Consider the following 13,084-nt stretch of genomic DNA (forward strand, 5'->3'; position numbering starts at 1 on the left):
CTTAACTGAGTATTTGTATGGGAGAGTGAATGTGTGTGTGGTTCAGTGGGGGGGTGTGACTGCCCAAATATGTGTGAATAGTTGAGTCAGTAGGTATATGAAGTTAAAACTACATGTTCTAACAGTTGTTTGGGTGAGTGAATATCTTTATGGGTGTGGTGATGAGCAAATATATTTCTCAATGGTACATGTCCAACAAACTAGAAAAATAAAAGGCAGTGTATGTGTCAGTTGTATATAAATAAGTATACATCAGACTCAATGATTGTATGAATGACTATATGGATAACTGTATACTTGTAATAGTGATTTTATAATACACTAAGCATGCGTTACTATCTAAATGAATAGATGAAGTTTGTTTGTATAAGTGTGTAGCTAAGTAAGTATGTAAGTATGATCCATTGTTTGCATTAGTGAGTAGGATGACTTCAAAAGTGAATAGGATGTGTGCTGGTGGGTAATGTCGATATAGGTGTATAAGTATTTTTGATAGTGTTCTATTGTTCATTGACAGCATGTATGAGTGAATCTACAGGCAAGTGATTAGATGTGTGTATACATCTAGGAATCACTGAGTGGGTTTTTAGATACTTGTATTGCTGTGTCAATGGATTAAAATATGATACTCTGTATTTTACAATAAGTGATGAAAGATTTTACTAGTGTATGAAGAGGTGTATGTGATTGTCACATGGATGATGTCATCAGTGATGTCACTGACCAGGTCATGAATGATGTAATATGTGACATCATCAGCAGTGGATTACGGGTGCGTGAGATATAGTTAGTACAACTAACTATATCGGAGGAATTTCAATGGTTTTGTATGAGTGACATGTCCAGCTAACTATAACACCCCTAAAACCTATAGTTTTTTCAGTGAATTTCTAAGGTTTTTTTAAATGCTAATTCCTAACTATATCAGGCCTGAAACCTATGGTTTTTTCAGGGAATTTCAAAGGTTTTTGAAATGCTAATTCCTAACTATAATAGGCCTGAAACCTATGACAATTCTTAAATGTATTAATTGTTAATTTATTTTTATACTGATTTACTACATTTTTTTAACTATTTATTTTTAGATATTTTATTTTTTAAATTACATTACATATTTTTAATATAAATTGGAAAAAAAAGGTTTTAAAAAATATTGAAATTGTAATTGTTTTTTATTTAATATTTTTTAATTTATATATATTTTATATCGCAGGCAATGATATCATATGGAAGGAAATTCAAGTTACTGTAACTACAAATATAATTACTTTTCAGGGTCAGTAGTGGGCTAAAAGATGCAGCACTGAGGTCTCTCCTCATAACAGGTGAGTAAATCCGAATTTGTAGTTCGGCTGATTTTTGAGGAATGTTTTAAAGTTCCAAAACTCCACACTTAAAAACATTTCCAAGTGAAACCAGTCAATGTTAGCCTATGGAAGGGGTGGGTTTAAAAAAAAAATAATTTTAAACGCAGCCCCGGGAAGTGGCGGTCCCCGGGGCTTGGGGGGCCGAGAACCCCCGGCTATCATACTTACTTTGCCCCGGGGGGTGGCGGTCCCTGGGGCAGTGTGGGGGGTATTGCCCCCCCCCCCACACACACTTTTTGGACCCCCGGGGGCCAATTAAAAAAAAAAATCACACATTTTTTTTCTCACGGGGTGCATGTAGAGCACTATATTTTTGGGGGGGTCCTTCGGGGACCTTGTGGGACCCCTAAGCAGGACTAGGGGGGTCAGGGTGTTTCTACCCTGCCTCCTTTGCGTATTTTTCGTGTTTCTTTGGCTGCTTTCTTGTGCCTTGGTTCTACTGAGGCACAAGATTGCTGCCAACACTACCTGGTTTGAAGTGTTTGTAGGAGGGTGGATACCCGACTATGGTTGCCCCCAACTTTTTGCCTGGTGTTTTGCTGGTTTTCCGAATTAGTTGACCTGGGACCCTGCTATTCAGGGCCCCAGGCCTACTGCTCTCTCTGTAAAATGGATTCCATGTACCTTAGGTACATATCTAATTGGATACTGAGTCACCTTATCAGTCTCTGTACAGTGTACCTTAGGTACCCAGGGCATAGGTGTACCCAGGGCCTACCAGGAGCTGCAGCATGTATTATGCCACCCCTGGCTGGCCATTCAAATCTGACACAACTGGCTGCACGACAGCTGGGGCAAGGTGGTGTAATCACCCTTTGCTTTAGATATAGTATTCCTATATCTAACCCTAAAATGGACACATGTATTCCTATCAGTCACTCCTATGGCAGGCCTTATCAATCCTGAAGGCAGAGTTCTTGGAATTATGTGAGATGGTGCTCTGGCATGAGCTGAGCCCGTCTGCAGCTTGCGGAACCAAGTCCTAATAGCTGTTCCATGATAACGCGTACCATATACTCTTAAGTGCCTTATAATCCTCACGGTTATTTGCCAACTTTGGTATCGCTTTATCAAAACATGTCGAGTGAGGTGTCATACGAATTGGAATACTAACCCCTCGCCAATTCTGGCGACGGGGTTAGCATTCCACCCTTCTAGAGGGACACGACATGTATGTAACTGTGAACCCCGGTTAAAGTTAACTCGAGCCTCAGCATCACAAAATGGATGCTGCCACCACAGACACAAGTCTGACCTCCTGCTGCTGGGAGTCCTTCCAGCGAGGAGAGCTTGGACAAAGGGTTTCCTGTCAGGGGCGGTGCTAGCACCATCCCAGACAGGGTTTTGTGTATCCCAGGTAGGCAGGGCTGAGAGGAAGGTGACTGCAAGTGGCACCCCGGTGCTCACTGTGCATATGCCGGCTTGAACCAGTTCCAGGGGCACACCAGCCCATGAGCTGGGGAAAGACCGAACAGGGGAGAGGGGTGTAACCACCCCCCTTCCTGGTCCCACCCATGGGCAGGACCTAGTCGCGTGCCAGCCCTTTCTTTAGAATAAAGGTAGGAGCGGGGACCCTTCCAAATTAGATCATCTTTGAATCCTGAAACTACTTTCCACGAAAGGAACTCTCAACTTCTTCTCAAGATTTCTCCCTTGTGACTAAGGAGTAGTCACCCTGCATCAGCAGGCACCAACTAAGTATCTTGCGGTTTGCTGCACGTCCTTCCTCCGGAACCAGACCGACCAGCACGACGAGACCCGGACTCCCTGCCATCTCTGACCTCTACCTGCCTCTACAGCACAGCTGAGAACTGTGGGTGCGACGAGACCAGAGGAACCGGCTATCATCAGAACCTGCACAACACTGATCTAGCACGACCGCCGAGGGACCCTCGAGTGGGTGCACTGGGGTAAGAGAAGCCCCAACCCCAAGCAGCACGAGCACCGAAGTCCAGCCCCCCAGCATCCACCAGATCTGCGTGGGGCCCTTTTGCTCCTGGGTTGCTTGCCACGTTGTCCGGACACTTGCCCGTTGGCTAGTGACCCTCCAGACGACGTCCTACGTTTGTTTCACCGCTGGTCTAGCTCCACTAGACTAGCCCTTGTCTCCTCTTGAAGGGGAACTTCCTCTGACCCTCCTGGTCCACTCCAGACGCCATTTTGTGTAACCACGTGGGTTTGCCTTAGCCAAGGCTTGTTGCCTCCTTCAACTGATCCAGCATCGCCAGCAGCAGACATCCGACGTGGGACAGCTCGCAGACCTCCAACCTGGTCGACATCAGCGCCCTGGTCCATGCAGCAGCAGAATCCAGTGTCACCCCTTCACCTGGCTGAGTGACCTCGACCGGTGCCATCCTGGTGCCCACCTAATCACTGGCTAGTGATTCAGAACTCGGTCCCCTCTGCTTACAGGTATCCTTCACTGATCCATCCTTGGATCAGCCCGGAACATCATCACTGGTCGCCTGCCAGCAACTTTCACTTCAGGCTCCTGGTTCATCAACGAGGATTCCCGACGTCACTTGAACCCTATGCAGCCGCAGCCCCTGGGCTAGGTAAACCGAGTACCACGGTGCTCCAGCGTAGGACCTAAGTTTCTAGATCCACTTTCGTTTTTGACCTACCTAGTCGGGTTCGCCAGAGAACACTAACTTTGCATTTACTAGCCTCCATAGACTTTGTCCCGCATTGCGCGTAAGAGTTTCCACTCTGCACACGAAGTTCCTAGGCCTCCTGCTTCTAATCTAAGGGTTCAGCATTGTAGGCCCAGGGGTTCTAAAGCCTCTGAGAATAGTTACTCACCTGCTAGTAATTCGCATTCCACTTCCATAGTATATGGTTTGTCGTGCCCCTCGGGCATTTGTATAAATTGTGCGACTTTCAGTATTTCTTCAAGAGTTTTGTATTGTGCTTAGCACCCTGTCCTCATAAAGAGTCCAGGGTTGTTGTGGTATAAATAAATATCCTTTTATTTTCATAACAACTTGTGTGGTGTCCTTTCACTTGGTGTTCAAGGGGTATATGTGATGGTATAACATCTGGCTTAACACGCCCTCTAGAGTTTAGCCTAAAGACTGCTCTTGAACTCTACCTTTTTGCCAAATTTGGTGTAATTCCGTTCAGCAATTCGGGCTGTAGCCCTGGCTAAAGGTCCTATGGAAAATTGCATGGGGAAAACACGTTTTGGGACCCCCTTTTTTTCTCAGTCCCCGCTTCACGTATCACCCCCAAACTTTCGGGGACGGAGCGGAGCAGGCCATTTTATTGGAGAATTTTGTGTAGATTTGTCGACCGGCGCCAAAGTTATTCCAAATAGAATTTTGCGGATTTCCTATGGAAACTAGGTCCTAACTATATCTACCTACTGGCGACCACCAATAGGTAATAAATATATATATATATATATATTTTTTAAAACTTTTTGCGATACCCCACCACACTGCACTGGACTTCCAGCACGCTGAATTATGGGACTGGTAGTCCCTGGGATTGATGCAAGCAATGAGTAGTCCAGCGCAGGTGAGCCCACTTGCCACTTGGAAGGAGGAGCCTGCACTTAAGAACTTTCGAGTGGGTGTTCGCATTTCTCAACGGACTGTGGCATTTGAGAAAGGCAATCTGCCGAAACCGGTCATGCCTTTGTTTCCAATAAACAACTGCTGAAGTCTCGCTGTGTCCCTTGTGTTCTACTCGTAACGGAGGAGAAAGTGACTTGATATATATATATATATATATATATATATATATACATACACAGTACCCAATGATGGTGCGTGTTATTTTATTCAGCCCAACACCACTCCGCCATGACACGTTTCGGCCTGACGAGGCCTTGATCAAATGATATATATATATATATGCACAAGTTACTTACCTTCGGTAATGATATATCTGTAAAAAAAAGTAGTTAGTATTAGATTCCTTACCTTAGAATATCCCCAGGCGTAAGACTGGATCCGGAAACTTATGCGTAGCAGTACCCTTGGCAGTCAGTAGGCGGTGTCTGCGGCTCCGCGTCAGTCGTCGGCATCGTTGGCGCCGGAATGACGTGACCGGAGTACTTAGACGCAGCCCTCGCGCGCTGACGTCAGTTCTTATACAGAGCTTTTCTGCGGCAGAAACGCAGAGCCATGATAAAAAGCAACACTGGTGCCATGAAACTAGGGCCCTGAAAGGGGATGACCTTAACCCTAGATATCGGTTCGCAGAACAGAGAGGATGGGCGGGGCGGTAAGGAATCTAATACTAACTACTGTTTCTTACAGATATATCGTTACCGAAGGTAAGTAACTTGTGCATCTGAAAGAAACAGGTCCGTATTAGATTCCTTACCTTAGAATAGATACCCGAGCAATACCAACCCCGGTGGTGGTGGTGGGTCTGCGAACCAATGATCACACCAGAAAGTCCTGGAGAACGGAACGGCCGAAAAAGCCATCTCTCCGGACTTGGCTGTCCAGGCAGTAGTGTCTTGCGAACGTGTGCAGCGAGCCCCACGTAGCTGTCTGACAGATATCCTGCAAGGGGACTCCCCGACACAGGGCAGTATTAGCCGCCGTGCCCCGAGTGGAATGGGCCCGTAACCCCACAGGAGGCTCTTTTCTAGACAGAGAGTAACAAGCCTTGATGCACAAGACGACCCATCTAGCAATGGATCGCTTGTGCATCGCCCGACCCTTCTTAGCGCCAACGTAACCAACAAAGAGTTGATAATCCACCCGGAACTGGTGCGTGCGATCCAGATAGAATGAGAACACACGTTTTGGGTCCAGATGGTGGAGCCTCTCTTCCTCTTTCGAGGGATGCGGAGGTGGAAGGAAGGTGGGCAAGGTGATGGAATGCCCGATCTGGAAGGCTGTGACTACCTTGGGCAGGAAAGAGGGTCGCGTCCACAACACAACTTTGTCCAGATGGACAGAAAGGAAAGGAGGTTTAGAAGAAAGAGCCTGGAACTCACTCACTCTCCGGGCAGAGGTGATGGCAACCAGGAATGCAGTCTTAAGAGTAAGGAGACGAAGAGGACAGTTATGAAGTGGCTCGAAGGGAGCGCACATCAGATAAGTCAGAACAAGGTTCAAGTCCCACTGAGGCATCACGAAAGGAACAGGAGGGAACATATGAGTGATGCCCTTCAAAAACATATTTACAACTGGGGACTTGAACAAAGAGGGCTGATCAGGGAGCCTTAAGAAGGCGGAAATGGCAGAGAGGTAGCCCTTCAGAGTGCCCAGAGCAGAGCCCTACTGCGCAAGAGAAAGAAGAAAGAGGAGAACCTCTGAAAGAGGGGCAGAAAGGGGAGCCACAGCTTTTGCTGTGCACCATGCCACAAATTTGTTCCACCTGCAGGTGTATACCGATTTTGTGGAGGGACGCCTGGCTGCCAGAATCACATTACAGATTTCAGGAGGCAAGTCAAATGGCCTCAACTGCCGCCGCTCAATCTCCACGCATGTAAGTGGAGACTGGACAGGTTCGGGTGGAGGACCGTCCCTTACTGCTGCGACAGAAGGTCCTCCTGAAGAGGCAGACGAATCGGGGGATCGACAGACATGCTGAGTAGCTCGGGATACCAGTATCTTCGTGCCCAGTCCGGAGCCACAAGGATGACTTGGGCCCGGTCGCGCCTGATCTTCTTCAGCACTCTGGGCAGAATTGGCATAGGGGGAAAGGCGAACAACAGACCGCAGCTCCACTCTCGTCGAAAAGCGTCACCGAGCGAGTGCCGCATTGGAAATTCCAACGCGCAGAACTGATGACATTGCGCAATCTCTTCTGTGTCAAATAGATCTAACCAAGGCTCTCCCCACTGCTAAAAGAGGCCTTGCGCCACGTCCGAGTTCAGACGCCATTCGTGATCCATCATGCACCGGAGGAAGAGTTTGTCCGCTCTTTTGTTCAGGTAACCTGCCAGGTGTTGAACCACCAGGGTCACGCCCTGATGTTCCAGCCTCTGCCAGAGGCGCAGAGCCTCCTGGCATAGGGTCCACGACCCCACCCTGCCCTGTTTGTTGCAGTACCACATGGCGGTGGTGTTGTCCGTGAACACCTGCACTACACTCCCCCGGACAGTGCCTTCAGTGCAAGCCGGATCGCCCGCAGCTCCAGAAGGTTGATGTGGAGCCGAGACTCCGCCGGAGACCAGAGGCCTCTGATCTCCGCCTCTCCCATGTGGCCCCACTGTCTGCCTTGTCACCAAAGAGGCGACGGCCATCAAACAGCATGTCCATAAGAGTGTTTTGGACATCAGCCGAAAAGTTGGCGGACCTCAGCCAGGCGTGGCGACGAATCGCCACCGTCGTTGCCATCGCTCTGCCTAGCGAGTCCGTTGTATCCAGTCCACACCGGATGGAATACCGTGCCGTATCTCGACCCTCCGCAAGGGCTTGGGCGAGGTTAGTCCGGGCCTCCTCCAGACATTGTGGCAGCCGTCTGCCACCGTGTCCCTCAGAGAGTGGATATAACGGCCCAAGAGGCACCCTGTGTTAACTGACCACAACCCCAAACTCAGTGAGGAGAAAATCTTTTTACCATACTGTTCGTACCTAATGGATTCCCGATCGGGGGGAGCCGTCGGGAATGCTTTCTGGGAGTTAGAGGCCTGTATGACCAGGCTCTCTGGAGTGGGGTGGGTGGACAGGAAGCAAGGGTCGCCCCGAGCCGGGCGGTGGAGTCTGGCCACGTTCCTATCTACAGGGGGACCTGTAGCGGGCCTGGACCAAGTGCCCAGAAGAACGTCAGACAAGGCCTCATTATACGGCAACAGAGACTCCGAAGAGCTTGCTTGCGGTTTAAGGACCTCAGTGAGGAGGTTAGTCCTCACGGCTGCGACGGGGAGTTAAAGGGATAAGGCCTTGGCCGCCCGTGTCACCACCACACTATAGGCTGCCACCTCCTCCGTAGCCACGGTAGGAGGGGAGAAAAAACCAATGTATGGCAAAGTGTCCAAACCACTGGCATCCCCTAGCTCACCTGCCCAGTCCTGATAAGACTGGCACTCACGTGCCAGAAGGTCCTCAGACCACTCCCAATCCACCTCCCCACCCATCTCCTGGTACTCAGGTTCAAATGATGGGCTGGATCATAGAAGAAAAAGTCTTCTCTTGACGTTGAATGTGGCGTCGAGCGGCGCCGCTCCGGCGTCGGAACCGGGTCGAGGCGGGGACTGGGGACGACGTCGGGGGCGACACCCTAGGGGCCGGCGCCCGCGAGGTCGTAAGGTCGGCCGGCGACGCCCGGGATCCGGATCCAGCGGGGCCCTGCGGCATCAGGACTGAAGTCGCCGGGGCCGAACCACCTGGCTCGCTTGGGCTCCCAGTTGGGACCGCGGGCCTGAAGGTGCCGCGGAGCCTAACGGAGGAGTGAGCGACCTCATGGCCGTGAGAAAGGCATCGATCTCTTACGGTGTCACGTTCTGACCAGGGACCGGCGGGTATGGAGCAGGCCGCCACGCCAGCGGCTCCGGCGGAGCCGCTTGGGCGGTGTCGCCCGAATCGCAGGCCACGTCACGCGAGTGTCGGGGGGAGTCAGAAGAGCGATGTTGCTTCTTCGACTTCTTGTGCCTCTTACCTGAGGACTTGGAGCCCGAGGAGTGGTGACGACTCTCCGAGCTGTGATGACTCCGGCACGCGACCGGTCCCTCGACCTCTTTCCGACCGGGACCTCGAACGGCGCGGGACGACTGCCGGAGCTCGAGGCGCTTGCGGGACCGCTCCTGTCTAGCCTTCGACGTCAAGGCCCGGCAGTTGGGGCGCGACTTGTCATCGTGGTCGGGCCCCAGGCAATGTAGACACCGGCGATGGGGGTCGGGAACAGACATCAGTCGGCTGCAGTCGACGCAGGGTTTGAACCTGGGCATCCCTACCGGCACCGTTGGAGTCGTTCGACTTCGAAGAAAGTTAAAAAATTATCGAAAAACTTTAGTCAAAAATGGACTAAGGGTACCACTTTTTCCGGATCGGTGCTTGCTGGCACGGAAAAAAGAAGAACTAACGTCAGCGCATGAGGGCGGCGTCTAAGTACTCCGGCGACGTCATCCCTGCGCCAACGACAGACGCGGAGCCGCAGACTATGCCTACCGACGCGCAAGGGTACTGCTACGCAAAAGTTTCCGGATCCTGTCTGACGCCTGGGGATATTCTAAGGTAAGGAATCCTCTCCTGTCGGTGCGAGGTCATCGCACCGACAGGAGAGGACACATTGAAGAAACCCAAGACGCTATTATCCACGCCGAATCAAGCGTACAACGTCTATCCAAATGAACCTTTATCATTGAGAAGAATCCCCGATCCAATTGTATACCAAGAGCGCCCTCGTGTGCAACAGAATAGTACTGTGCCTCTCCTGAAACCGCTATTGATTAATAAGATTCCCAATTATACAGACTCGTGGTTAGCTGCCTACTTCACCCTCATCAGGGGTCCAGGACGGGATCCCTGTGAGTTTTTGTTAATTATTTATTTCTCACTCCTCTTCACGATACAACGGTTGATCAATTCCTAGCAACGCCAGCCCATCCAAGGTGTCCCCACATTGACCAGTCCTGAAGAGACCCGACATCCTAATACGGGTGGAAACGTCGTCGACAACCATAAAGAGGCAGACCCTCTGCAATAGTTGCCTATACTTCTAACTACTGTGTTTGATACCATTGACAAACAACAATTGGGTCACCGTCCTTTGCAAACAAATGTAAACCAGAAACCTCCCTTTTCAATACACTATTACATTTTACAGCTTAGTAGAATAGGTTCTCTCTCTTACTCACTTGGGACACACTCGTACGATGTGATTATGTATATGAATTTAATGCTGTTGATATTGTATAAAATGTAAAAACTTATGTTTGAATACTTGCATAAAAGATATAAATTGACACACTCTCCATGTGTATATATAGCTTCCTTCCTATACATCCCACATACCACCCTAAGATTGCCATTGAGCTTAAATCATATTGTATCAAGTATATAATTAGCCACAGGAGCCATTGTAGTTTTCTTAAAACGTTACACCCAGGCTCCGTGCGAGTTGGGTTCCCTTGTTTTTCTTCCCAATATACCAGGGATAAGGCATGGAAGTAAGAGGACTGATTGAGATGGACATTTTTGCTGAATAAAGTAACTTTACTTTAGTCTCCAAAAATGTCCATCTCGCTCATTTCTCCGTCTCCCATGACAGGACACCAAAGAACAGGTGGTTGAGATATGTGACCTGTACAGCTTTTATTTTATTGAGCAGTTCACTAAAACCAGATTATCTTTCCAGACATTTACCTAGTATGCCAACTGTCTTTATCCAGTTAAAAAATTGCAACTTCAAAAACAGAAAAGAATGTTGGACAACAGTGCACTAGCTCAAAAACAATATAGCTCTTATTTTAAAATATTGCCAAAACAAGTAAATGCATTATTTATGTTACAATGCACTTATTGGAAATCCATAAACGGAACACCATTCACTTACCTTCTTGTCTTTCTCTGAGCCATCTGTTAGAAGGATGCCCTTGGCTTGCATGTGGCGGTACAGAATCTTTTGAAGAGCTGACATGTCACATTTTATCACATATTCAACCTAGCACAAATAAACACATATTTCAGAATACATGAATACCCACAAAGGAAGGCATATTGCAAGCATCATACAAGATCAGTGCATCACCAAAAGCACTAATTTGATCTTTGCATTTTTTTTGTGTTATAATTTTTAATGCAGTTTGAAACAGTTTTGCCTTAGTGCATTGATTTCCAGTAACTTCTAACTCAAACTTAAAGGTTACATTCTTTGAAAATTACGAGGACTATTGTAATTATTGGGGAACAAGTATGAAGTCTAATTTTTAAAATGACTAGAAGATTAGATTTTGATTAATTTATGTGGCCCTGCTGTTATGTGTCACACATTGAGCTGAATCGCTATTGGGTCGTTGCATGAAGTTGGAATGTAATGTTTGAATGGAACAGCAGATTCATAAAGTACAGTATGAGCAATTATCACATACATTTACATTTAATTAACATATTTAATAATCACTGAATCATAGTCAAGGACATATTTTTCTTGGGGGAGGGTGCTAGAAATGAGTGGGGAGGATGGGAAAGGATAGTCTTATGGTGGCTCTCAAGTGTAAGAAGGTGATATTTTAAGACTTCTTTTAACTACATTTGGTAAAAGGTAGCCCCTGAGTAGGCAAAAAGGGCATACCAGAACAGAAGTCCATATAGCTCAGTGGATCTGATCTCAAAAGCAAATAAAATGCCATTTTTATTTGCCAAGTGTCGTACCTGTGGCAGAAAAAAGTCATAATCAGATCGCAATGATCTGTGTATACTTTGGCTTCCTGGCAATCACATTCCAGTCAAATGTCAACACTGCAAGACCTTTTTCAGGTGTACCCTGAAGGACAGGGAGAAGAGTCGCGTTCATGAAAGAGACTAATTGCGCAGACAGCACAAGGCGCTATTTGAAGTTGGGACGTCATTTGAGCGAGGAGCGGGTCGGTCCTCTACCGGGGCTCTGCCTCCACCCTCTGAGGATTGCACAAGAGTGAGATACAAAAGGAGGAGCAATCCTGGAATAAAATGACATTCCCGTTTCATGTCGGGAACGTAATCATCAACGCAAAGTACAGTAACAACCTGCTCACCATCGAGGACTGAGTCAATGTCAAAGAGGAAGTGGCATTTAACGTGGAGACAGAAAATCAACATCAATAAATTCGAAACAAAGAAGCCATTCAACGTTAGGAGCCAATTTGGTGTCGAGGCACACAGAATATACATTTTCCATCTCCAAAGCTTCGTACTGGATCAGAAAAATGAAAGCTAAAAAATGTCAGACGACTTTGGATTCAGAATACCCAAGAGCATATTCTCCATCATCACTGGCAGTCATTCCAGAATCTCCAAAACACCATAATTCTAAACAATGTTCACAATCTCAACATCCACTTCCTCCAACAAAACCTCCACTTCGCTCACGCGCCTCCTCCTGCTCCTCAGACTGCTGTGCCTTCGGGAGCTTACTCTCCAGCAAGCTCACCTGTAAAACCAAGGCGGTTTAAGTCTCCGCCACCAAGGTACAGATCTCGTCACAGAACAAGAAGTTACACATGATATTTTAGACAAGCCTTTTCTTCAAGGTAATAATCTCTATGTAGACAGGTCCAGGACGCGTTCCTATACTCCAACAACATCCTCAAACACACAGAGATCTCCCCTCGTTTCACCGACATAGGTGATTTTTGAAATTCTTCAACATTCCTCAAGACCATTCCTGCAAATGGTTCCAGAATTATAAGAACTGGCTACACATCTATTTTAGCTACCTGCTTCAGCCAAAGCTGCCCCATCCAGGCTACAGAAAAAAGACACTTTCTTAACAAGACCCATTATCCCTATATTCAGATCCTTCTCTTGATTTGGGGATGCTACTAGCCTAAAAAAATAAATATACCCACACTACTAATCCTTTATCTACAGGCCCAGTAGTAAACTTTACTCTATGTGGAGTAATATTTTTTGTACAGCAACTATATTTATGAAATTGACAAGTGTGACTGCCTTCCTAGGTAGATATGTCAGACCTTTATGGGACTCCCTTCAACAATTCGTGGACGATCTGCCCAGAGACTGAAGAGAAGCTTTCAGTGAAATCCTGAAAGAGGGCATAATGGTGTCTAACCAAGTGATTTGTGCTGCTGTTGACTCATCTTTAAAAGT

At 47.6% G+C, this 13,084-nt stretch overlaps 1 protein-coding gene across 4 annotated transcripts in view; it reads right to left on the reverse strand.

Moving 5' to 3' along the window:
- The window catches only part of SMARCA2 (SWI/SNF related BAF chromatin remodeling complex subunit ATPase 2), a 1,892,118-nt gene that overhangs the window by 1,047,925 nt on the left and 831,109 nt on the right, over nt 1-13,084 (reverse strand). For all 4 annotated transcript variants that reach the window (XM_086961220.1, XM_086961218.1, XM_086961217.1 and 1 more), the window contains exon 21: nt 10,830-10,937. In XM_086961220.1, coding sequence (XP_086817346.1) covers nt 10,830-10,937 — 108 coding nt within the window. The remainder of the gene's footprint in view (nt 1-10,829; nt 10,938-13,084) is intronic.

The sequence above is a fragment of the Lissotriton vulgaris genome, chromosome 3_1, assembly GCF_964263255.1.
Source record: "Lissotriton vulgaris chromosome 3_1, aLisVul1.2, whole genome shotgun sequence".
NCBI classification, from domain to species: domain Eukaryota; kingdom Metazoa; phylum Chordata; class Amphibia; order Caudata; family Salamandridae; genus Lissotriton; species Lissotriton vulgaris.